This window comes from Ictidomys tridecemlineatus, chromosome 7, assembly GCF_052094955.1.
Source record: "Ictidomys tridecemlineatus isolate mIctTri1 chromosome 7, mIctTri1.hap1, whole genome shotgun sequence".
NCBI classification, from domain to species: domain Eukaryota; kingdom Metazoa; phylum Chordata; class Mammalia; order Rodentia; family Sciuridae; genus Ictidomys; species Ictidomys tridecemlineatus.
In genome coordinates this window covers 62,012,752-62,038,863 of record NC_135483.1, presented here as the reverse complement: position 1 = coordinate 62,038,863, position 26,112 = coordinate 62,012,752, and the positions used below count along the sequence as shown (strand labels likewise).

Below are 26,112 nucleotides of genomic sequence, written 5' to 3'. Positions count from 1 at the left end.
ATATTCTTTTTTTTGAGGAGAGTAATTTTATGGATGTATAACATTACATTTTTAAAAGTCGATAATTTTGCATTATTCTTTCTCCACCTCCCTAATTGTTTCAAACTGCACAGTATGTACATTGCCTTCTCTCCACCTGCCTCCCACTTGTGATCCAGTCCCTCCCATCTCAACTGTGGAGGCAGATGCAGTTTACTGAACATCTCCTTGAGGCCTGAGTGGTTTTGGCATCTTGTTTGCACTTTGATAAAGACATAAATGTGAATTCCCTCAGCTGTTGCCCCTTTGGACATATTACAGCCTGTATTAGGTCCTGGGTATTTGGACCTAATTAAGGCATACAATCTTGTCTTTAAATTATCAACAAACTATTAATAAACTACCTGTAGGAAAAGATTGGTTTGTATCAGAAAATCAATTAATATAATATGACATATTACATTAATGACATGATTAGGGCTTCTCCAGGCTGACATAATGAGCTCAAATTCTCAACACTAAATTTAAAAGGCAGATAGATATAAAGCTATTATTTGTGCTTTTAATAAAAAGGTACATGATGGAGGTGTTGACACAAAACAACAACTCTGCTTTAAAAGAAAATAGTTTACTCTGAGCCAAATATGAATTATGAATGACTCATTCCACCATGGAAGAAGTTATATGTAATTTTATAGGCATAGGGAAAAAAAGGAAGTCATAAATCAAAATACAAATGGTGGGGACATTAGGTAAGTGGGTTACAGCAAAGGGTGGAAACATTTTCCATAATTTTCAGATATAATAGGATTCTTAGGCTTAGGGTTGGTAGAGGCTAGAAGTCTGCTAAGGTTAGTGATACTTTCCACAAGTTTTACGTAATAGTCATGGAGATGCTAGGGCCGATACAGAGGTTGAAAGTAAATGATTATTCAAGGAACTAAGACAGCTCAAGATAATTTTGGTTCTTGATCTTCAACATTCTATCTCTCCACAATCACCAAGGTCTGGTTGTCCAAGTTCAGTCTGCGGAATCTTTAATATAGATGTGGCTTCTTCAGAGAACCTCAGTTCACAGGGGAAACTGGGCTACAGTATCACCTATGAAGAAAGGAGCTAAGTCTTTGGTTTCACCACAGACTCAAAATATTAGTAGTGCTCATGTAGTTATTCAAAAGCTGTAGAGTTAGTGTGTGTGCGTGCAGTCAATGGGCAGCATGGAGGATCTACAGGGCTTAAACTATATCTTGTGCATTAAACTGTTTTCTGGGAACACTGTTTTGTTAGTGGTAGAGCATGATTTTCAAAAAAGTAAAATTACAAAAATAAGTTGGACTTGTGTCCAATATTTGATTTGACTCACTATTTTAAATCCACTTAAAATGAGACTTTTGACTTACTGAGGTTTTATTCTCTGCCACATAAAATTCACTTGAATTGTCACCAATAGAAATCCTTTTGCATAGCTACAGGCAGAAAACATTAGCACTCTTTTCCATTTTCTATAACTTAAACCCTATTCCTTTAGTTTTAACATTGCCTAGTCTGTCAAAAGCAATCTACAAAGTCATACCCTATAGAATTAGATAACCCCCAGAGGGGCTACTAACAATGTCCTGAAATTCCCTGAAAGGGAAACAGGAATTACTTTGGCCCACTTCCAAATGTTAGACCAATTTTTCTTTAGGAAGGATGTTACTGAAGAAGACAAGGTTCAGCAGAGGGTAACTAGGTCAGCAGAAGCTCTTGAAATCATGTGTTATATGGGCACATTATAGGACTGGTGGGGTTATTTTCAGTCTGACAAAGACAAAACACATTGATGACATTGGTTCCAGTTATAAAATATCAAAGAATTATCATGAAGCGAAGAGCTATCCTTATTCTGTGTATTTCTAAATGTTAGAACCAGGTTAAAGGTAGGTAGGGTGGGGTCCGGTGGGTGTGGGGGGTGAAAGTTAACCAAAGCAGATTTTAACAAGTGAAAGTCTTGTTCAGAAATGAAAGTGCTGATTTGTGGGTCCCCTGTCACACACACAAAAAAAATCCGAGAAAAAATTATGAAATTTTCTGTAGAAATGTTGTGGAGGTGATTTTTATATTTTTATGAAGTTGGGAGTAGGGAAACATTGTCCTATAGAAATATAATGTAACTTACAACTTTATAAACTGATCATAACGTGTAACTTTACAGTTATAACTTTAAATGTTCTTGTAGACAGATTAATAAAGTAAAAAAAAACCAATTGATTTTAATAATATACCTTGTTTAGCCTCATTTATCCAAATCACCATTTCAACGTGTAATGAATACAAAAACAATGAAATTTTCTATATTCTTTTTGTTTATACTGCTAAACAAAAATTACAGTTATTTTGGACTAAGCTCCTGTGTAGGACCCAAACAGACCAGGCTAAAAATCAAAATGGAGTTAACCATGCTAAAATTCTAAAATTCTGCATTGTCAAACTGTCACTAATTTTTCATCTGACCTCCTTAGAATCTAGGGAGGGAAGGAAAGAGAAAGAGAGACGAGGTGGGGGTGGGAGGAGAGAGAGCAGAAAATAGTCAAATTTCCCAAAGGAGCCAGTTTTAACTGGCATAATAACAAAATTCCCTCTGCTTTAATGCTTACAAAACAAAAACCAAAACAACAGCAACAACAACAAAACAAAACCAAAAAACAAACAACAAAAAAACAAACCTGAAGTAATAAACCAATTATTTTGCTATTCTTTTGTTTCTCTGACCCCACCTTAAATGGAAACAATCAATCTGCTTTATGTCCATTGTTTCTTTCTTCTTTAGTTCTTTTCTGTCTATAATACCAACTTTTTCTGCTCACTCTATTGTAGCACTTACTCTCTCTTATGAGTCAAGGGTTGAACGATTCTAGAATCAAATCAAACCAATGGAAATCTTTAAATAAACTTGTTGTAATTTTGTCTTTGACAATACTAAGTTTCTGAGATCCACTGTTATCTTATACTTGCCAGCATGTCTCCATTTGGACTGGCCACATTGCGAATGCCTCGTAATGACATGTGGCCACTGGTGGCTCAGTACTGGACAGCACAGGTCTAGATCACTTGTTCTCAAATTGAGATTGCTAAATGGCTGGATTCAGAAGCTGATTTCCCGAGTCTGGGATGGTGTCCAAGAATTTGCATTTCTAATAATTTTTTTTAGCTGATATTGACTCTGCTGGTCCAGTCACCATAATTTAAAAACCATTGGTTTAGACAAACCTAAGGTACTTACCCATAAGGAAAGAACTGCTTCTTTGTAAAATAAATGTTTATTTTTGGCTTTTGTCACTCAGTTGTTTTGCTTTTTTTTTTTTTTAAACCAGGGATTGAACTCATGGGCACTAAGTCACATCCCCAGCCCTATTTTTTGTATTTTTATTTAGAGACAGAGTCTCACTGACTTGTTTAGTGCCTCACTGTTGCTGAGGCTGGCTATGAACTCACAATCCTCTGCCTCAGCCTCTGGAGCCACTGGGATTGCAGGCGTATGCCACTGAGCCCGGCTTGTCACTCAGTTTGTGAGATAATGGTCCTCACACAGTGAATTGAGACTTTTGGGGTTGACTCCAAAGGATCCTGCCCTTCTCAGTCTTTAATGAATGTTTCTTCCATATCATGATCTTATTCCTGATCTCCCAATATTTTATTTGCATTTGACTTTCAACAGAGCCAGGCCTATATGTTTCACTGAGCATATATGAAAATTAATGTAAGAATAAATCAAAGGAGGTTTTTAAGATCTTGCGTTCTTATAAAGAGCATTTGATGGTGGCACACACACTTTCTCCTGTGTTAAACACAGAGGTATAAATAGTCCCATGTTTTCCTTTTGTAACATTTCCGTCAGCTACTGAACTCATGAATTTATTTATACTGTTCCTTATAAATTTGTCAACTTGTGTCATAATCTCTTTAAAGTTTACTAATTGCATAAAATACTTTTCATTTTTCTTAAAACTATACCTTTTAATCTCCAAGAGGAGCTTTCATAAATTTGTTATTTCAGGACTTGGCAAGCCTGATTAATATCCAATGTAATGACACCACATTATTTTCCAAATAGAAATGTGAACACATATCTCCTTGTATTATATTAGGACCTTAAGTGCCCCACAAACACTCATGTATTAAAAACCTTGGCACTGTGGCACTATTGAGAGGTTTCTAATGAAAGTCGGTTAGGTCGTTGGAGGTGTGACCTTGAAGAGGATACTGGGACCTCAGCCCTATCTGGTCTCTGTTTTGCTTCTTGATTGCCCTGAGATGAATAATTTTCCTTTGACACAGTTCCTATGATGATATATGGTGCCACCCTGGTCCTAAAGCAACTGTGCCAACTGACCATGAATTGAAACTTCTGAAATTGTGAGACAAATCAACCTTTTCTCCTTTTAAATTGATTGAGCTCAGGTATTTATTATGCCAGTAGAAAGCTGACACATGTCTGCAGCTGGTAAGGTCGTAGGAGTGGGGCTGCCTAATCCCTTTGAGGCCAAAATACCAGCAGCTTGTATCCTGTATACCCCAGACATGAAGTTACAGTGTCATGTTTGCTCTGCTGGGTTTTGATCTTGCCTGGATCTGATTCCTCCTTGCTATTTTTCAATTCCTCCCTTTTGGCACTGGGATACTCACCCTGAATTCTTCTTGGAAGTATATAACATATCGACTGATTTTTAAAGTGGTTTACAGCTAAGAATCTGCCTTGCATCTCAGAGGAGACTTCAGGCTTGGACAAAATTGTTCAGCAATGCTGGGACAATTAAGCCTTTGGGGACTCTCAGAGATGGACTGAATGCATTTGCACTGTGAGATGGATGTGAGCCTTTGGGGCAGTGGCAGAATGTTATAGTTTGGATCTGGAGTGTTCCCCAAAGTTGCACATGTTAAAGGCTTGGTCCTCAGCCTGTGGCACTATTGGGAAGTGGTGGAAATGTGAGGAAGTGGAATCTAAGGAGAGGAAGTGAGGTCACTGAGGGTGTACCCCTGAAGGGGATATTAGAACCCTGGCCCCTCCCTCACTCTTTCTTCCTGCTTTCTGGCCACCATAAAGTGGACATCTTTGCTTCACCACACATTCCCCACCATGATGTTCTGCCTCACTAGAGATCCAAAGCAATGTGACCAAGAGACAATGAACCTCTGAAACTATGAGCCAAAATAAGTTCTTTTCTCCTTATAAGGTTGATTATCTCAGGGATTTTGTTGAAGCAACAGAAAGCTAACTAACACTGATTAGTTCACCTTGGAAATTTTAGTTAGGGTTTTGCATGTTGGTGTTTATCCATTGGATACACTACCAAAACCTACTTTCTTTGCACAATTATTTTGGTTTAGTTCCATAAAAATCATCTGTTAGTACTAAAGCAGTTATGGGGATATATATGTATGTGTGTAGATATATAAAGAGATACAAAGAGAGGGAATGGGTGGGGGAGGGAAGGAAGGGAGGGAAAGAAGGAGAGAAATGGGGGAGGGGGAGGGAGGGAAGGAAGGGAGGGAAAGAAGGAGAGAAATGGGGGAGGGGGAGGGAGGAAAGGAAGGGAGGGGGAGGGATGAGAGACAGTTGGAGAGAAAGATGGGGGTGGGGTGGGTGGAAGTGCAATTCAGTCTATGGGAAAAGGAGACAGGCCTGTATATTCTTCATAGCCAAGAGGACAAAAGGTTCTTTTCAGTTGATGCAAAGAAAGACAGATCTTTATTTTCATGTAACCAAGAAACAAAAGTTTCTTCTTTGCAGCACGTTCTGGAACACAGCAGGGGACATTTCCCACAGTTATCAAAGGCACAAGGTTTCCATCAACTCCAAATATGGATGGGCTTGGATTCACAAGTGGCCAGGAGCACAAGGTCCTCATCAGGCTTCTGCTACAGGGAAAAGGTGATTCAAGTTGGAGAAATTCCCAAGTAGGACAAGAGTTAATGGTATAAAAATAGAAAATATAGAAAGTTTCAAAATGTTAATTAAAAATTTCTTATGATTATACTTTCCATTACAAAAAAGGATGAATTCATATCCATCGTGAGCTAGAAACACCATGTAAGAATGGGACTGTGTATTCTAAAATATATTGCATGCAAAACAATGTATTTTAGTTATTTTTGTTCAAATGCTATCTAAACAATTCTTAGGAAACCCAGAATTTTCATTCTAGAGAGTCAGATTATAGAGTTTCCAAAAGATTTGTTACAGGGTTATTTTTTTAAGATTAAGATCTGGTTATGCGAATTAGTTGATAAACATTTATTGGGGGGTTGGGGACATAGCTCAGTGGTAGAGTACTTGCTTCACACATGCAAAGCCCTGAGTTAAGTTCCCAGCATCGCCAAAAACAAAACAAAACAAAACAAAACAAAAAAACCCAAAAAACATTTATTGAATGTCAACAATGGGAATTTAAGGATGAATAAAATGTAATCATTTTCTTTAGGGAATTTATACTCAAGTGCTACAGAAAGTCATGTAAGCAATGATTATGATGGAACTTCTTCAAGTATAGCAAGCCACCTGCAGACTATGGGAGTTTGGGAAGGCTTTGCAAGGAGAAATAATTTGAATTGTTTTGTAGGCCCTGAGTGGCCAAGGTAGGCTGTGGAGGGGAAGAGAAGGATTAGAGTGACAAGAGTTCTGTTCATGGGCTCAAGGAACACTGTGTGCAGTACACATAGTTGGAAATAATATGGTATGAGACCAACAAGCATTTGGTTTTGGAGTTATAGAGGAGGCAGGTTCAAGCCAATTGAGATCAATCGTGTGTGCGGAACATGGGAATTTTGAGAGTATGGGACTTTCAAAATGAAGAGAACTGAAGGGAGGGATATAAGTTAGTAGGTAATCATAGCAGTCAGAGCAAAAAATGATGAATTCTAATTTCTAGCATCCTGATTCTCTCTGTGTATCAAGAGGAACTTACATTTTGAATGTCAAATTTCTTTTTGAAAAAAAGATTTTAGTTTGTTAATCATTGATAAGCAACAATTTATTTTTCAAGTTTCCTTTCTTCTCCTCCTCCTCCTCCTCCTCCTCCTTCTTCTTCTCTCTCTCTCTCTCTCTCTTCAGGGCTAGAGATCAAACCAATGACCTTATATGTGCTAGGCATGTGCTCTATCACTGAACAACAAATACCCCTGACATGGAGCTCTTTATGGATTGTCCATCATGCTCTGGAGTCACAGAACTCTATCACTGGAATAAAGGAAGTCCTGTGATCTTCGAAGCTAGCACACTTGTTTCTGTCATGTTGGGTAACTCACACAAACTTTCGGAGCTTCATTTTTCTCATCTTTAAAATGGAGATAATACATCATCAAGTTGTGAGGATTGAGTAAATTAACCCAACAGTGCCTGAAATGTGTTCATCACTGCTTGGTCCATAACCCCTGCCTGGGTACGATGTGTGTTTTTTCCACTCAGTACATCTGAAATTCTTAAGTGGTGGACAATTCTTGTTTTGTACACTTTGAGCAATCTCACAAATGCACAAATAATGAAGACATTCCTGAGTATGAGACAGTAATAATAACAACCCAGGAAGTATTCAAACTAATAATAATAAATTAACTCAAACATAATAATTTGAGAAAATACACAGGCTATATGTACAGTTAGTTTCTCATAATAATTACATTATATGCATGTTTATTAAATGCCAGATAGAGTCAGTTTTGCTATAACATTACATATATACCTCTAAAAACCATTATGCTATGCAAAATTGCAATAACTACTATAGGGTTTATGGGGAAAATAGATTTAATGGTTCAGTAACTCAAAATTATCAGTAACACACACCCCCACCCCCACCCCCACACACAAACATACAGAGGAATCTAATAAAATTCCATCAGTATGGTAAAGAATAGAGGACACAGAGACAAACCCACATAAATATGGTTGTGTTATATTAGACAAAAGTGACAAAAATATTCACTGGAGAAAAGATAGCCTATTCAACAAGTGGTGCTGGTAAAACCGGAAATCCATATATAGCAAAATGAATAAATCTCTTTCTCTCACCCTATACAAAAATCAACTCAAAGTAGACGAAAGACTTAGGCACTAGAACATAGACCCTATACCTAATAGAAGAAAAAATAGGCCCAAATCTTCACCACGTCAGCCTAGGATCTGACTTCCTTAACTAGACTTCTAAAGCACAAGAAGTAAATCAAGAATTAATAAATGGAATGGATTCAAATTAAAAAGCTCCTTCTCAGCAAAGGAAACAATAAAGTGAGGAGAGAGCCTACAGATTGGTGGAAAATCTTTACCACATTTACCTCCGACAAAGCATTAATCTCTAAGATACATAAAGAACTCAAAAAACTTAACACCAAAAAAATCAAATAACCCAATCAATAAATGGGCTAAGGAACTGAACAGACACTTCACAGAAGAAGTACAATTGATCAACAAATATATGAAAATGTGTTCAACATCTCTAACAATTAGAGAAATGCAAATCAAAACTACTCTAAGATTTCATCTCACTCCTGTCAGAATGGCACTCATCAAGAATACAGGCAACAATATTGGCAAGGATGTGATAGAAAAGGTACACTCATACATTGCTAGTGGAACTGCAAATTGGTGTAACCACTATGGAAAGCAGTATGGAGATTCCTCAGAAAATTGGGAATGGAACTACCATTTGATCCAGCTATCCCACTCCTTGGTTTACACCCAAAGGATTTAAATCAGTGTACTATAGTGATGCAGCCACATTAATGTTTATAGTAGCTCAATTCACAATAGCTAGACACAATAGCTAGACTCAATAGATAAATGGATAAAGAAAATGTGGTATATATACTCAGTGGAATATTACTCAGCTTTAAAGAAGAGTAAAATTATGGCATTTCCCAGTAAATGGTTGGAGTTGGAGAATATCATGCTAAGAGAAATAAGCCAATCCCACAAAACCAAAGGCTGAATGCTTTCTCTAATATGTGGATGCTAATTCACAATAAGGCAGGGGCACTAGGGACGAATTGCATTACCTTAGATTAGGTAGAGAGAAGTGATGGGAAGGGAGGAGAGGGGAAATGGGGATAGGAAAGATAGTAGAACGAAACAGACATTATACAGTATGTATACATGTGACTGCGTGACCAATATGACTCTGCAACATGTTCTCAGAAAAAAGAGAAGTTATATCCCTTCTATGTATGATATATCAAAGTGCATAAATGTGTTCTACTGTCATGTATAACTAGTTAAAACAAATTAAAAAAATAAAAAGGGGTGGGGGGATGTAGCTCAGTGGTAGAATACTGCTGTGTTTAATCCCTATACCAACATTTAAAAATGTTATTATTAATAACTTAGTAGTAAAATTATTAAAATTTGCTATTCTGTATTATAAAAAATGCCATCAGTTTTTATACATGCATTCAATGGTTAAAAGAATCATAAATGATCAGATAAGTATGGCATTTTAACTTGTGCTCGCTTGTGAAAGTGGAGAGGTCCACAGCTTAGGCATCGTGAAGGGATGGCAGGAGGGTTGCCTGCAACCTGATGGGAAGTGAAACCCCAGGTGAGGACAGAGGTGACTTGCAGTACTTGAACCGAGGTAGTTGTGGCTATTTGAACTGTGCTCAGTTCAATTGAATGTGGTTTTCTATTTGTTTTCTTTGTATTTTTACATGTGATAGTGGCATAAATAAACACAGAAGCCCTAATGTGCTCAAATTGTTCTCTAATATGTTAATTTCATGGGAACTAATTTGCATTTTCAAAACAAGCATTCTAATGAATCTGACTGTACTATTCCAGGTGCTTTATCTATTAATTTTTTTTAATCCTCCCAATAGTCTTTTTGATTTGGTGGAATTACTGTCCTCATTTTATTAATGAGAAAATTGAGGAAAAAAAGTTTTGATAAAGATCAGAACTTACTACGAAACAAAGCTATTATACTCTTTCTAATGTATTATTATGCTAATGATGATAATACATTTAATGAATTTTCCACCAGATTTTAAAGTTGGATATATTTTGGAAAGTTCCACTTTAAATAATTCTTAATATGTGATAATCATTGTATTTTATTTAGAGTTTTCATGTCGTAGTTACAGTTTATTTTTCTGACATCTTCTTTAGCAAGGTGGGGAATATAAAGTTATTGTATTGTTTCTTACTGCTTCTTAAATAGAGGTCCAGTTGAAAATAAGCATAGTTAGTCTTGCTTAGTGCTTAATATATTTAGCATCAAGCTCACCTTTCTCTTCCATCACAGATAATGATGCTAAAAATAATGACCAGCAAAGTCTAATCAGGGGTTTCCAATCATTCTGTAAACATGCTGTGCTCCAGTAGTATTTAAAATGTTTATTGCTTTGTGGATTCCATTAGTGTTCCTGGTTCCTTCTCATTACACAAACTCTTTATGGAATAGAAATATTTAACCTAAAACATCTTGAATGCTTTTCGTTTTTTGAGGAGAAGCCTTTAGGTTGCTAAATAGGTACTTTGCAATTCACGTCCCACGGAGATTTGGTAACAAATGTGAGGAATGAATGAATAACCACTGACACCTTGAATGGGCTTTTTGGTATAATGGAGACTAACACCTGCCTCTCAGGTGCAAGGTCAGATGGAATGAAATCTGACTTTGGAGCTGGTCAGAGATACATTCAGGTCTTACCTCCTCCCTTTATTAGGTGAGTGACCTTGGTCCATTAATTTTCTAAGTTTCAGTTTCTTTAGCCATAAAAATTTAACTTTACTCATGTTTTATGAATTAATGAGCTAAATCACGCTATGCACCTAATACATAATAGTGATTTAATAAATTACTTGCCAATGTAAAAACACCTCAGCCTATTGTTATTGTTTGGATGTGACGTGTTCACCAAAAGCTCACGAGTGAGACAATACAAAAGGGTTCAGGGGAGAAATGATTGTGTTGTGAGAGTCTTAACCCAATTAGTAAATTAATTTCCTGATAAGGTTTAACTGAATGGTAACTGAAGTGTTAGGGTGTGGCTGGAGGAGGTGGGATATTGGGGGGCATGGCTTTGGGGTATATATTAGTATCTGGCTAGTGGAATCTCTCTTTCTACTTCTGGATAACCCTTCGGGCTGCTTCCCTCTGCCACACTTTTCTGCCATGATGTTCTGCCTCACTTTGAGCCCCAAGGAATGGAGTTGGCCTTCTCTAGACCACTGAAACCGTGAATCCTCAAATAAACTTTTCCTTCTTTAAAGTTGTTCTGGTCAGGTCCTTTAGTCGCACCAGCAAAATAACTGACTAAAATATCTAACAAGAGATCAAATCCTGGGTTGCTGGTCTGAGCAGGACAAGCCTGAGACTGTAGATAAGGTGTGGACAAGTAACCTTGTCGTGCTCAAATAAGCAGGGTCTAAAGGACTGAGGGGGAGAGGTCAGGCCATAGCATGCAGGGAGGGACTAGGGCATGCTTGCAGAGGAGGGTTGGTTTGGGAGAAAATCTCTTCAAAAGGGGCTTCTATTCCTAAGCAGAGACTTAAAGTTATACAAAGAATGTCCTTTGCAGACAGTGACCCCTAATGTAAGCTATGGACTTTAGTTAACAATAATGTACCAATATTGGCTCATTAATTGTAACAAATGAATCACATTAATATTAATAACTGGGAAAACTGGAACGAGGAGAGAAGGTATAGGAGAGCTCTCGGTGCTTCCTGCTTAATTTTTTCTATAACAACAAATTGCTTTAAAAAATAGAAAAAAGAGAAAGTCTATTTTTTTTAAGTTTTGGTTGTGTCTTTTTTTTTTTTTTTCCAACTTAGCCTTCTTTATTCTTTCTTTTTAGACCTCTCTGACTGCAGCTGTCAAAACTGGTCCAAAGAGGGTGGAATGAGATGGACACCATTTCCTTAAGTACATGTATGAAGCCACAAATGGTGTGAATATACTTTGTATGCAACTAGAGATATGAAAAATTATGCTGTATATGTGTAATGTAAGTGTAATACATTTTTCTGTCATATATAACAAATTAGAATAAAAAAAAACTGGTGCAATCTATCCCTGGGCTTGCTCAGAGGAAGGGTGCTATAGGGCTGGAGTGTGCTTTTGGATTGGTGGTTGGTTCCCCGCAGTGTTTCCATAAGCCACCCTCTCCTGGTGATAGAGTCCAGCGCATTGGCTCATTTCACCCACTTGAGCTCAGAGCTCAGGGTTTGGTGGCTCAGAGCATAGACCAACCTCAGATCACCCACTGCTTCTCTCTAAGGCAGTAGATAAGTCTGAGTCTTCATTTTCTTCTCTGAATATGGGATGCTATTACTGAGCCTCTTGTGAGAATTAAAGGAAATCATCTGTGGGAAGTATTTGTCATGGTATCTGGTACATAGTAAATAATTGCTTTAGTTATCTGTGCTGCATAACAAAACAAATTGGCTTAAAACACTGATTTGTTATTTCTCATGATTTTGTGGACTAGGCATTCAGGGATGACCCAGATGGATATCTTTTTTCTCTCTCACAGAATGGTAGCTGGCCTCACTCACTTGGCTGCATTCAGCTGGTGGTTAAACTGCTGGAAGATCTTACATGGCTGTGTCTCCATGCCTCTCCATGCGCCTTCTCTCTCCCTGTGGCTGGCCTGGGCTTTCTCACAGCATGGTGGGCTTGGGATGGAAGGATTTATTACATGATGACTGGTTTCTGAGGGAAAAGAAGTGTCCAGCCCTCTCAAAGGCTCAGTCTGAAACTGGCATATGGTCACTCTTCTATATATATAGTCTATTGGACAAAACATGTCATAAAAGCAGCCCTGATTCAAGAAGAACAGCACATGCCTATTTGAAGAATTATGGCAGCCATCTTTGGAAGTGATCACAGTGCTCAAGTTATTATTTCCTGGGGATTTGGTTTATCATTTTGCACAAAAGGACAGAGTGAAGAGTTCCAATTCCTGTGGGAACTGAAGAGTGGGTGTGGCTAAAGGGCCATTCTAACTTGGCCAGGGCATCTTCTCTTAAAGTCAAAAAAACCTCTGCATATTTAGAGTATTGCTGTTTTGCCAATAATGTATATTCATGTATGCAGATCATCTACTTTGTGATTTATTTCATGTCCTGAGATTATTTAGAGATGGTTTAAAAAAGTATTACTAAAACAAACTACAGATACTACTTTTGTCATTTCCCCCTTTTATTAACACCATAGGAAAAAAAGAAAAGAAATTTTATTTCAAAAGTGAACCTACACTGGCTGCTGTTTCCAAGTTTTTGTTGTTTGCTTTTCCTTGGGAGTGGAAGGTCCACTTCCTTACCTTCCTTCCTTTCCTCTCTGTGGTAAAGGAGTACTTGCTTATCTTTTAAGACGCTCGCGTGTCACTTCCTTTATGAAGATCCTATTGACACCCCAGCCATCAGGTAAACTCTCTCTTTCTGAGGCCCGACTGCACCCTGAAAGCTTCCATCTGGTAACCATAACTTTCATTGCACTTATATATTTTTAAAGGCTAATCAGGTCTCGAAAGGCTGGTGACATAAGCAAACTAATTCCTAAGTGCCTACCTGTGTTGCATGAAGGATACAAAGAGAAAAAAAGATGAACCCCTTGCTCTTGGGGAGTTCATTGTATATTAGAGAAGATGGTAATCAGGAAATTTGTTTTTAAAATATAATCTTAATTTCAGGGCTAGAAATCTATGTATTATGCAAGCATTAGGAAGAGGCACTTTAACCAGCAGGGTGGGGGTTTTGGTTAGCAAAAGTCTCTCAGAGAAAGTTTTGTTTGCAATAATCATATATTTATCAGTCACTGGTGTTATGATCTCAAACATTCCAACTTCAGTACCAGTCATTTTGGCACTGAAGTGGGTGAGTATAGGCCTCAGGCATAACTTTTACTTCTCAGAGAAGTAGTGAGAACTGTGATCAATTTTCCCTTAGAGGTGACAGGGATTTTTTTTTTTATGGATGAGGGCTTTTCCATTCTTTTAGGAAGCTATGATAATCCAAGTCAGGATAAGGATTTCTAAGAAATTTTCAAGGTGAACATAAGGGCATTGTTTTAGACTGTTTAGTTTTACAAAAGATAGACACACAAAAAAATTTGGGCAAATATAAATTACCTTCCAGCTCATCTTTACCTGATGGGCTACTGTAATAGTCAGCTTTTTATTAGGTTTTGCTGCTGTAACAAATGGCCCCCAAGTCTCAGTGGTTTACAAAAAAGGTCTATATCTCACTGACATTACACATCAACTTCTAGTTGGCTATGGCTTTTATCTATGATCATGTTCATTCCAGGGATTTAGATGAAAGAATAGTGCTTTTCTTGGACTGGGTATTTTAAGGGAGCACACAAAATGCTGAAAACACAATAATTCCTAAAGCTTTCTGCTAAAGAAAATGACATATGCTACTTCTACTCATATTTAGTTGGTCAAAGAAGGTCACATGACCAAACAGCAAAGGGGCAGCAAATGTGAGGAATAACAGCATAGCAGTACAGCCCTAAGATTATAAGCTGATGTTTCTGAAGACAAAGAAAGACTAAGAAGTTGTCAAACAAAAGGTTTATAACTGACTAAAGAAATTATCAAAATCAACACTTCTTTTCTTATGAACAAAGTTTGAAATCTTCAGAAATGGAAAGTATACCAAAGAAAATTTTGATGTCTTTCTTACAAAACCAAACCAAACCAACAACAACAACAAGAAGAAAACCAGATAAATGAACAATGAGGGGAGTGTTTTGCATCGGATGTAAACCTATAGAGGGACACATTTTTACTGTGTTTGAATTGGTTTTGGCAGATCACAGAAGGTATTTAATGGAGAACATGGATTCACATTGAGCACTTTCATGATCTAGCATCATTGTTCATGCCTGGAGTGTTCTGTACTCATTTATTGCCAACTCAAATTCTATTCATCTTTTTATTTTGCCTAAATGTCATCTTTTCTAGGAAACCCTTCTGGATCTTTCCCATCTTTCTTAGATTTAGTCGTACTTGCATCTCTATTTAACACATTTCACATGTCTTATGTTGTAGTTAATTATTTACACCCACTTCCCACTCATCCAGAGAACTGAATTCTTCGAGGGTAGAAACAGTGTTTTATTCAGTTTGGGGTCTCTGCAGTGTCTAGTGCAGAGCAGTGCACAGGAAGAAATACAACCATCCATTTATGGTTGAAGTTTGTGAATTACAATCTGGACAGAACGCATTTGACATGCACAGATTAGCTCTGCCCTCTAGGTGTTCCCAGAACATAAGGTGCAGACAGAGAGAGGAAGGTAATCATTGTTTATGATTATTCGAGGGCCAAACTTACCACTAGGAGAAAAAAGCCTTGGTAAGGTAGGATATGGTGAGAAAAGATTGGGAGGAGAGGGCCGTGCAGGTTATCAGGTGCTGTGAATCACTCTTAGTACCTCTGTTCCTCTGACATCTAGATTAGTTTGTCCTTTTAGATATTTCTATTTATTTTCTCTTGGTATAATGCTAATTAGTTATATAGGACTTAGTTCTAAGAAATTGTTCTACTGATGCAGTTTGTCCTTAGTTATATAAACATCAAAAGTGAGTAATATGAGAATAATTTAAAGGATCAATTATGATATTACATTGTAAGGGATTAAATATCATACAAGGGGATATGTAGAATACTTACATTCATAATATAGAGCATGAATATTTTTAGATTCTCTGATATTGGATTTAGATGTGCTTGTTCTATTTTGTAAATCCAAGAATTGGCCTATATCTTTGATCTGTGTGTTTAGGTTTTTATGGTGACAGACATTTTATAATAACTAGAAATAGAAATTCCATCTTTGTTGGTAATATAGTACAGGGACCTAAGGAGAGAAGGTCTTAAGGTGCTGTTAATTAGCAGAAATCTGAAGCACACAGTCTCAAAGCAATTAAGAATGTTAATTGAATATTTGGAAGCAGAGTGGAGTGACTCATATGTGGCTGGACAGGGTATCTTGTGCTTGCTTGTAGGAGCAACATTACACAAACGATGCTAAAAAGTCCAGAAAGAACAAATATGTGCCAACAAATATTTGTCCAGTAGGCAACCACAGTTTTGAATGGAAATGCATTGCCAGCTATATGCAAAATTGTCTATTAGCTGCAAAATTCAATATTAACAATTCAATCTTTCAGCCTATTCTTTGTAAATATGCACACACACCCTTTAATTGAGGAAAACTCAGTTGTTTGATTAGGTGATTTTTCTGTCTCCTGGTTTGGTAAGCATCTTTATGTTTATGCAATACTTTCTTTAAATGTAATTGGTGGTTACACAATGGTTACAATATCACATCTATGTACACTTGAGGAAAAAAGGGAATTATTATTGCTGTATGAGCTCAGATTGGTAAAGTGATTTTATTTGTGAAGTCCTCCTTTATATGGGGTTCATTAGTTGTAGGGTTTGATTAATGGGTGAACATATTTCTAAAAAGAAACTTGAAAGAAGTTCAACATTGCAAAAAATGTTTCCAAGTAAAGAAAAATAAGTGAAATCTTTTAGAAGAACTTCCATGAAAGTGGTTAATAGTTTTGGTAGTCCTCACTAGTTTTAATAGCTATGTCTTTGGGGTAGACTTTGCCTAATCTCAGGTTTACTGACTTGCAAATAAGAGAGAGACTGTCCAATGAAGAAGCCTCAGAAGACAGTGAATGAAGATTGGATTTAGTCTCAGACTGGTTTGATCCTGTGAATGAGAACAGCCTTAGTGTTTGCAGTAAGGGGAAAGAGAAATTACACAAATGTTTGAAATCTTAAAAGCTGAAGTTGGCAAGCAGTTTTCACTTACTTTACTGAACTTTCCAGAAAGTGGTAGAATTGATTGATTTGAGTTCTTCTCACTTTCAGACCCAACCCACTTTCTGGAGAGGTTTGAAATAGGCTTGTGATATGTTGTTTTGTTTGACACTTAGGATTAAACCCAGGGGCACTCAACCCATGAGCCATATATATTCCCAGCCCCCCAGCTTAAAAAAAAATATTTAGACTTTTTTTTTTTTTTTTTTTAAGTGAAGGTGCTGAGCAGGCATTGAAGGACAGGAGCACAGAATCCAAACATTCCCCCAATCAATCATCTCTATCCTTTTGAAAAATCAAGCATTCATAAGGATAGCATGATTTAAAACAAAGACTATTCAAATTACTAATAGACATTTTGGCGTGTGCATGGGGGCATATGAAAAACATATTGTACTTAAGGCTAGAATCTGAGCTTATTAGGCATATAAATCTAAAAATGTGGAGTCAACCAGTTTAGGGTTTACCACCGAATAGGGCACTGGAAAAGGGGGCTGAAATCATTAAGCATGTTGAAAAGGTAACAATGTGACCGCTTTGGATCAGGAAAGTTCCTGTTATGCAATGTGTGCATTTCATTATTTACACGATTTCACCAAGTGATTGGGAGCTGTGTACACAGCAAGGTGAGCCTGTAGCAGCTGAGTCTCCAAAGCTACAAACACTTCACTAGTTTTGCCTTTGAAATAATACTCTTATATGCACAATTTTCCTCCAAGAATATCTTCGTTTCGACATTAAAACTATCTTTTTTTCCTGAAATGTTTTTAGGAATCCCAACTATCTCAGAAAAATTTCCACGCTCGTTTTCACTATGTTCTAAGGATGAATTAAATGCTTAGTAATAAAAAGATTCTGGGGGAGAAATCCTTTTTAAAAATTTTGTTAAGGGGTCTTTCAGTTGTCATTTCTTCCCTCCATCTTTCTCCTCTCCAAATCTCTTTTGGTATTTCCTGGAGTAAAGATGAAATAAATAAATGAAGAGAGCGTGTGTTCCAGGCCGGGGTGTGGGGTCCTGAGGGCTGACTTTAGGAGATTTGCAAGGAGGGGGGGGGCTTTGAAAAGAAGACACGGGGGTGGTGCGGACCACCTCGCGGAGAGGACGTGGGGTGCCCATATTCCTTCTGTGCTTTCGTCTGTAGTCCTGAAGCCCTGTTTCCTGCAGTTCACTCTGTGGGTCCCCAGGCCGTTGAGCGAAGGGGGCGGATCCTCGCGTGCAGACACGCCCCAGCCGGGTTTATAAATCACCGATCGCTTGCTCCCAGTCCTGCCGCGGTTCCCCGTCTGCACCCAGAGTCCAGGCGCGTTGCGTGGCTGGTTGCTGCCCAGCTCCGGGCCGGCTGTACGACCGCCCGCTCCGCACCCGCGGACACTCTCTAGCACGCGCTCCCACGCCCACGGCGGCGCGCACACACTCACAGCACGTTGCACCCCCGCGCGCGCACACACACTCCCACGCGCACCTTGGAGCGCTGGTCCTGCCCAGGCGCAGTCACCTGTGGAGAGAGCGCTGAGACACCCGGGACTTTCTTATGGCTGACCTGAGCTTCATCGAAGATACCGTCGCCTTCCCAGAGAAGGAGGAGGATGAAGAGGAAGAGGAGGAGGGCGTGGAGTGGGGCTATGAGGAAGGTAACCCATTACGCGTCTGGGTGTCGGGCACGGGTCGGCGCGTTAGTGTCCCGCGGAGCGCGTGGCTCTGCGCCCTGCGGTTGTCGCTCGCGTCCACTGTGTCTCACCGGGTCACTGCCATCTTTCAGGGCTAGAGGCGCTTCAGGGAGGCGTGCCCGCCGCCTGCGTTCTCTCGCCGCCCGCCCAGGTTCGTGACCTGGGAGGGTGTAGGTGTTTGGTCTTCTTGCCCCTTGATGGTTCGCACCTGCTGCTGCCAGGCAGCGGGGACTTAAAAGAATAGCCAAGAAGAGTCGCGGTACATGTTAATATTTTGAGATGGCAGTGAAACTATTTATTGCTTTGTAGTCTTTTCATGACGGATAGTAACAACGCTCAAGTCTTTAGAAAACTTAGTCCTAAGTTTCAAACTGGATCTGTGGACTTGGGAGAAGGGGTTGACTTTTTATCAAAGAGAAATTTAGTTTCCCAAATTTATCCCCGAAGACGTAGGGTTCTCAGTAGCTCACCTTTAGTGCTGATGTTTCTACATATACTGAAATATAGAATGTACAGTTTTAATTGTAAAATATTTGGAAGGAGTACATTTATGTGTATCTAGTTATCCTTATGCACACTTCACCGAGTTTGCATTTCTGATAAGACAGTGATAGTTCTTGGCTCTCACTAAGCATGTTGAAAGTTTCAGGTTATTTCCTAAGTCCTGAACATAATTGAACTAAAGAGTCCAGGAATTTTTTTTTGTGATATATTTTTTTGTATAGTCACTTAGAGATGACTTTAATTTTCTAGAGCCATTAATTATTATATCTATGTAGACAAAATACTGTTTGTCTTAACAAATTCATTAGTTAAGGATTTTGTATGTGTATTTGATAATATCAGATCATTTATATAATGAGTGCAAAAATTCACATACACCATATTTCATTTGTAGAGCTGTAGTAGTCAAAACCCTCTTCATAACATCAAACGTTATAAGACTTTAAACTAGTTTTCACATGTTAAATTTTACTTTAACTTACTTTTTTTTTTCTTAACCTGTTCCTGATTTTTTTTTTTCTTTTCATTGTGTCCTTAGGTGTTGAGTGGGGCTTGGTGTTTCCTGATGCTAACGGGGAATACCAGTCTCCTATTAACCTAAATTCAAGAGAAGCTAGGTATGACCCCTCCCTGCTGGATGTCCGCCTCTCTCCAAATTATGTGGTCTGCCGGGACTGTGAAGTCACCAATGATGGACATACTATTCAGGTTATTCTGAAGTCCAAATCAGGTATTTTAGAAAACATGTTCATGCCCTCTTGAAACTAGAAGTCATTAAGGAAGCTGTAGACTCTGATTTAAACTGTATGTTAAAGGTACAGCCAACAAAGCTCTATTTTCAGGAGATCTTTTTGTACCATAAAATACATTTTTTGGGGGGTATTCTGAAACAATTCTGAAAGGCTAAAAGGGTGAAATTATGAAGATTTCATAATTATTTCATAATTATTTTTTTCATGTAATATAACTGGAACTTAGTTTTTTGAACTTTGTGAAATATAAGGGAAAGTGTACCAATTATATTTTGTTCTAAATTGTTAATTAGCTGAAATCATTTAGAAAATTATAATTCTGTTTTGCTACTTTGTGAAACTGAAGTTAGAACTCATTGACATAATCTGGCACTGGAGATAGACTTTGCAAATTAATTGTCTTTATTAAACTAATATTAATTAATAGCACTAAAAATCCTCAAAAAACTAAAACCATTTAAATGGCAAATGAAGCTCTTGCTTTTACTTATTTTTTAAATTCCCTCCATACCTGAACCTCTTTGAGATGGATCTGAAATATTTTGTGGAAAAATAGTAATTTTCAAGGAAATCAGTTTTGAGTATAAACAGATTTGTTTAAAAATTAGCATTAATATCATGTTTTTTATAGTGAAAAATTACTATCTTTCTATCTTGGAAAGAATGTAAAATTAGAGTATTTTGAAATATTAGGACATGCTTGATAAACAGAAATTGTGTTTAAATTAGTTTCAAATCAACAAATTTGTACTTTAAGCCATAAAATGTTTAGGTTTATTATTAGGTATGGCAGGTATTGATTTCCAACTATGGATTTTTTTATTGATTATGAATGTCTCTGAAGTTTAAGTTAGAACCCATGAGAGAGTTGGAGATCCATGTAGTCTTTCCTGTTGTTTTGATAGTCAAGATGGGGGCATCACCCTAAGAGATCCTTCGTTTTGTATATATTTCATCATGAGACATATAAAACTTAAGTCAGAATTTTTTTGGGGAAGGTTTATCTATGATGGGACAGTAGACATTATTTTTAAGTATATGTAAAGTTATTGAATGCTGACTGTTCTGGCATATAAAAACACTTTAAGGTAGTACATGTGTATGATATGATGTATTGATTGCCTACAGTCTGAATGGGATATCCATTTGTACTTCTGGAAATACATGTTTATAGATTCATACAACAAAAAGTCATTTCATGTTAGGCACCATGATGAGTTTGGTTGTATACAAATATATAAGAGCATTCTTGAGGAGTCATGGTGAAAACACATTGTTAACAGTTCTAGTGTAAACATGATATGAATCTTTTAGAAAGTATTGAAGCATAGAAAATGATTATGTACAAATACCACATTGAATGATGTGAAAATCAAAAAATCAAATTTACTCATCAAATTGGACTTACCTTTCTTTTTTTTTTGTAATTGGGGATTGAACACAGAGGTGCTTCACCACTGAGCTATATTCCCACCCTGCTTTAAAAAATATATTTATTTTTTAGTTATAGTTGGACACAATAACTTTATTTTATTTATTTATTTTTTCATGTGGTGCTGAGGATTGAACCCAGGGCCTCCATTGCACATGCTAGGCGAGTGCTGTACTGCTGAGCCACAACCTCAGTCCCTCTCTACCCCTTTTTATGTTTTGTTTTGAGACAGGGGACAGGGCTTTGATAAGTTGCTGAGGCTGGCCTCAAACTTGAGTTTCTCTTAGCTTCCTGAGTTGCTGAGATCATAGATGAGCACCCCTACTCCTGGCAGGACTTGCCATTTTCTTTCTTTTTTTTTTTTGAAAAATATTTATATTTTAGTTGTAGTTGAATGCAATACGTTTATTTATTTTTATGTGGTGCAGGGCCTCCCATGTGCTAATCAGGCGCTCTGCCACTCAGTACTCAGCCACTCAGTCCCAGCCTGTACTTGCCATTTTCTTAAGGTTTTCTTCAGGATCTTACTTCTTTACTTCATTCCCATGTAGAGACGTCAGGCTATGTCTCCACCATCTAGCCATGAGAGGTTTCTTCCTCACCTACCTCTATTTTCCTTTCCTCCTTCCCGCATCCTCTACCCTGTCCACTGAGGAAGAACTCTGTATTTTTGTCTAGGCTGATATGGATGCACTTATTCTCTTCCTCCTTGGAGACCTTCCTCCTTTTGATGCTCTGTCACCTTCCTGCTACTTTAATGATTTCTTCCTCATGGTTTCTTCCCTTTCAGTATTTCTGCAAACTCAAAAATTAACTAGAAAATATATTTCTTGACCAGTAGATTATTTTTTTTGCTAGAGTATTTATACTTCTTAAAGAAAATGTCTGTAAGCCCTTTCTCTTTACCTGTCATTTATTTATTTATTTATTTTAATCAAAATGGAATATACATATTTAAATAGCCAAATATTATTATAGTTCTGCCTCTGCTAGTGCCCTAACTCTCCCAACTGCAACTTCTTTTCTCTAGTGACAACTGCTTTGAACCTTTTTAGCTGTTTCTCATGTAGTTACCTTTACATTTCCTAATAATGTGGTTATTCTGTTGTGCTCTGGTGTTTAGGATATTTTTTAATGCCCTGCCATGGAAGATGAAGTCAGTTCTCTTATTACTCTTTCCTCTTGTAATTTAACTACCCCTATTGTCCTCATATACTTCAATTGTATTTATATTTAAATCAGTGCTCAGTGGTTTTATTATTATTTACAGCTAAGACTATATTCTGTTTCCTTATCAAACAATGAATATTTTTTTTATGGAGTTAATGTGGTTTTTGTTCCTTTATTTATTTATTTATCATAAATTCTTTTTCAAACTCTGACAGATCACAGATCTTTTCTCAGTACTTACAGAAGCATACAAAAGTCTGTCCTCCATCCACCTTGACCTTTCTTCTGCTCTATGTTGTTCTTCCTCTTTGAACTGCTGGTTTCTCAGCCTCCTTTAAGGTCATCACTCGCACTACTAGGACCTTGTACCTTCAAAGTCCCTTTCTTTCCTTTGTTGGATCCCATGTTTCCTGAAGGCTGTGTCATCCATCATCCTCTTTTGGGGTTGCTCTGTCATTTCAGGGGGTTTCTTGGTCTGCTCCCTCCTATGTTCATCTTCCAGGAACTTTCTGAGAAAAAGGGCACATCAAGGGCAAATGATTGGATGCTTTGTGTATTTGCAAAGGTGTCATTATTATACCTCACACTCCATTGCATTTACCTGGGATGGTGCTGGTTTGGAAAATGTTTTCTGGTGTCATTTGATATTGGATATCATCACTCCATTGCCTTTTTAGCTTCCAGTCTTGCAGTGGAAAGATCTAGTGCCATTGCCATCTGCTTTTTGACTTCAGTCATATGGTGTTTTTTTTTTTTTTAGTGTTTAGTGTGGTGTGGTTTTTTTGGTCCCCTCCTCCCGACTCTGTGCTGGGTTCCTTTTGAGTCCTTTCAACTAGAATAATTGTGTCTTTTATTTCTTAGAAATTTTCTTATATTTCTTGTATCATTTCATAGATACATTTTAATTTTTTTCTTTTTCCATTTGTTTATCTCTGCCTTTCTCTTTACCTTTTTCGTCTGCTTTCTGCTAGATTTCCCCAATTTATGCCTTTCAGTTTTTATGTTAACTTTTTTTTTTTTTGGTTCTGATTTTTAATTTCTAAAAATAGGTGCTGATTTTAGGGAAAAAATATTTTGATTTTTTAAAATCTGGTATCCAATATTTCATGAATGTGAGTTCTTTCTTCATCCTTTTCTGTATTGGTCCTTTCCTATGTCCCAAGGGTGTCTGTTCATTGTGGGTTCCTTCTTCTTTTTGTTTTTGACCCTCTCTTTTATTTTGGAGGTGCTTATCAAACATCTAGTGATTTCGGTTCTTTGTTTCTATTTAAGAATGAGTTTAAAAAGTGATCTGTAAGGGCTGGGGTTGTGGCTCAGTGGTAGAGCGCTCACTTCGCATGTGCGGGGTCCTGAGTTTGATCCTCAGCACCACATAAAAAAATAAATACACAAAATAAAGGTATTGTGTCCAACTACAACTAAAAAATAAATATTAAAAAAGTGGTCTGTAAACTCTGCATATAAGCAGGGATTGAGGTGTGCGTTGACTTCTTGGTAATGCGATCAGGCAAGGACCTGCCCATGTGGAGAAGGTTTTGTAGGTTCTGACACTTTCTAGGAATTTATCTGCCTTTTGGTTGTGTTTTGGGTTGGGGGATGACTCATACCTGACTGCCCACATTCTGACTGTTGGCCCAGACAGGAGAGTGGCACTGTTTGGCATGTTCACATTTGTTTCATCCTTTGTCAGGGAAGGTGAATGGTAGCTGCCTGGCCCTGGGGAATGAAATCCAGAGGCCTGACTGTTCTTTTTAAATAATTTAAATCTACCGTCTGTTTTTTTCTTTCCCATTCTGTACCTCCACATCCTGAAATCTCTAATGCCTGTACTTCTTAATTCTTTCCTGGTGTATTACTCCGCTTGGCTGCTGTAACAAAAGACCTCAGACTTGTCTGGGAAGTTCAAGATCAAGGTGCAGGTGAATTCAGTGTCTGGACAGGGCCCACTCTTTGCTCCATAGATGACACTTCTTGGCTGTGTCTTCATGCAGCAGACAGACAAAAAGGGATGAATGGCTCCCTGGACGACCCCCCCCACCAAGGCACTAATCCCATTCAAGACCTGATTACCTCCTGATCACTTCTAGCTTTAATGCTATTGTGTTCGGGAGAGGGCACATGCATCTAACCATAGCAACCAGATTTTGTGATAGACTTGTCCACTTCTTGTGTGGGCTTCCCCTTCTTATAGCTTTTGTTTTGCTCAATCATTTATCTTTTAAGACATTTAACAGCTCCCTGGAATTTTTTTGTTTGTTTGTTTGATTGTTTAGTTTTTGTTTTCTGCATTTGTGTGCTGTTCTCTCTACTCTTGTTCATTTTACTACTGCAAATTTTTACTCTTTTAGTTTAGTGAGGATGGAGAAGGGAGGGAAGATAAATGTTGGAGTACAATCCTCCTTGTCTAACTTCAAATGCAGTGCACTGTCTTTTTAAACCAAAAAAATGCATTTTATATGCACAGTTTTTTTTTAAATTAAGACCAAATTTGTATGCCCCACTGTGCTGAAACCTGAGACTCTCAGTGGCCTGAGATCCTTAGATTTTCCTTTTCCTTCCTCCCTCTCACCTTAGCTCTTTTCCTCCTTTCTTCCTTCCCTCTTTCTCCTTCCCTCCTCCTTTGGTCTTTGTGTTCATCTGAAAAAAATCATAGAGAATTACTCAAAAGGGTTACAACAATTGTAGCATATTTTAAATGTGTATACTTGCCAAAGTAAAGCTTGGTTTGGAGATATGGGTCTTACTTTAAATTTGAGGCATTTCATGAGCACGTGCTTGCTGCTCCATCCAACTACCCATGCTTCTGCTGGAACTTCTCATACTAAGGTCACCGGTGACCTTATTGTCCCCTAAATCCAATGGGCACCTCAATATTCTTGCAGTGCGTTCATTACCTCTGCTGCCTTTGAAATTTTTGGAACTCCTCTCATGTTGGTAGCTGTGAAACACACTGTTCTGACCTTTCTTAGTTTTGATTGCCACATTTTTCTGCCAGGTCTTCATCCTCTATGATCCTTAAATAATAGGGTTCCTCAGGATTTGCTCCTTGACCTTCTTCTCTTCTTATGTTGCATGCACTCCATAAGCAGCACTCCCATACAGAGTGTGTGTTACTTTACTTAGACAGCCAATGCATTTAGGAAAGGGTCTGCAGTCACAGATTCTCCATGTGAAACAGGTCCCAGGAGGGCAGTCAATCAGTCTCCCTTCTCAAACCGTCTGGCAAGGTTTGGGAGCATCAGCTTGAACAGCTCAGGGATGAAAATTCATTTTGCATTTGAGCAATTCCAAAACTCAGAAAATTCTGTCATCTTTCCTATTGCTTTCTATTTTAGGACTCTGGACCTACATAGAATAAATATAATTGTACTTCCACACAAAATTCATTAAAGTACTGACCATTGTCATGGTACCACACAGTTGCCACTTTTTTCTCTTGCAGACATGTATTTTGATCATTCAACTGATATGATGGTCCTTCATCCCTCAAAAAATATTAATAGTAGTTAAAAACAGACTTGTCTCTAAGAGCTAGACAGACACTATAAATGTCAGCAGCCAGGCAGGAGAAGATTGAAAATAGCTACTGACTCTCTGCTTCATCTGTGATGTTGGGAGTCAGCATGGCCAGGAGGAGACCGTGGGAAACGGGCAAGCTGCAGAGAGCATGCCTGGTTTTCCAGGTGTTTGATTGCCAGGAGAAGCTGGAGATGTGTACCTGTCTTGCATGTTTCGTGTTTTCCTATGGCCTGAAGGTTGGAGCTTGCAATCTTTGTTTCACCATATGCAAG

General features: G+C 38.0%; 2 protein-coding genes across 3 annotated transcripts in view; both read left to right on the top strand.

The window, feature by feature from the left end:
- Nucleotides 1-13,204, top strand: part of LOC110597892 (uncharacterized) — a 179,430-nt gene extending 166,226 nt beyond the window's left edge. For both annotated transcript variants that reach the window (XM_078017074.1, XM_078017068.1), the window contains 2 exons: nucleotides 11,809-11,958; nucleotides 12,487-13,204. The gene's annotated coding sequence lies outside the window, so the exon portion shown is untranslated. The remainder of the gene's footprint in view (nucleotides 1-11,808; nucleotides 11,959-12,486) is intronic.
- A 4,840-nt stretch (nucleotides 13,205-18,044) lies between these two features.
- The window catches only part of Ca8 (carbonic anhydrase 8), a 96,760-nt gene continuing 88,692 nt past the window's right edge, over nucleotides 18,045-26,112 (top strand). Inside the window, exons 1-2 of the mRNA XM_005322977.4 lie at nucleotides 18,045-18,427; nucleotides 19,506-19,697. Of these exons, the coding sequence (XP_005323034.1) occupies nucleotides 18,328-18,427; nucleotides 19,506-19,697 (292 nt within the window). The 5' untranslated portion in view covers nucleotides 18,045-18,327. The remainder of the gene's footprint in view (nucleotides 18,428-19,505; nucleotides 19,698-26,112) is intronic.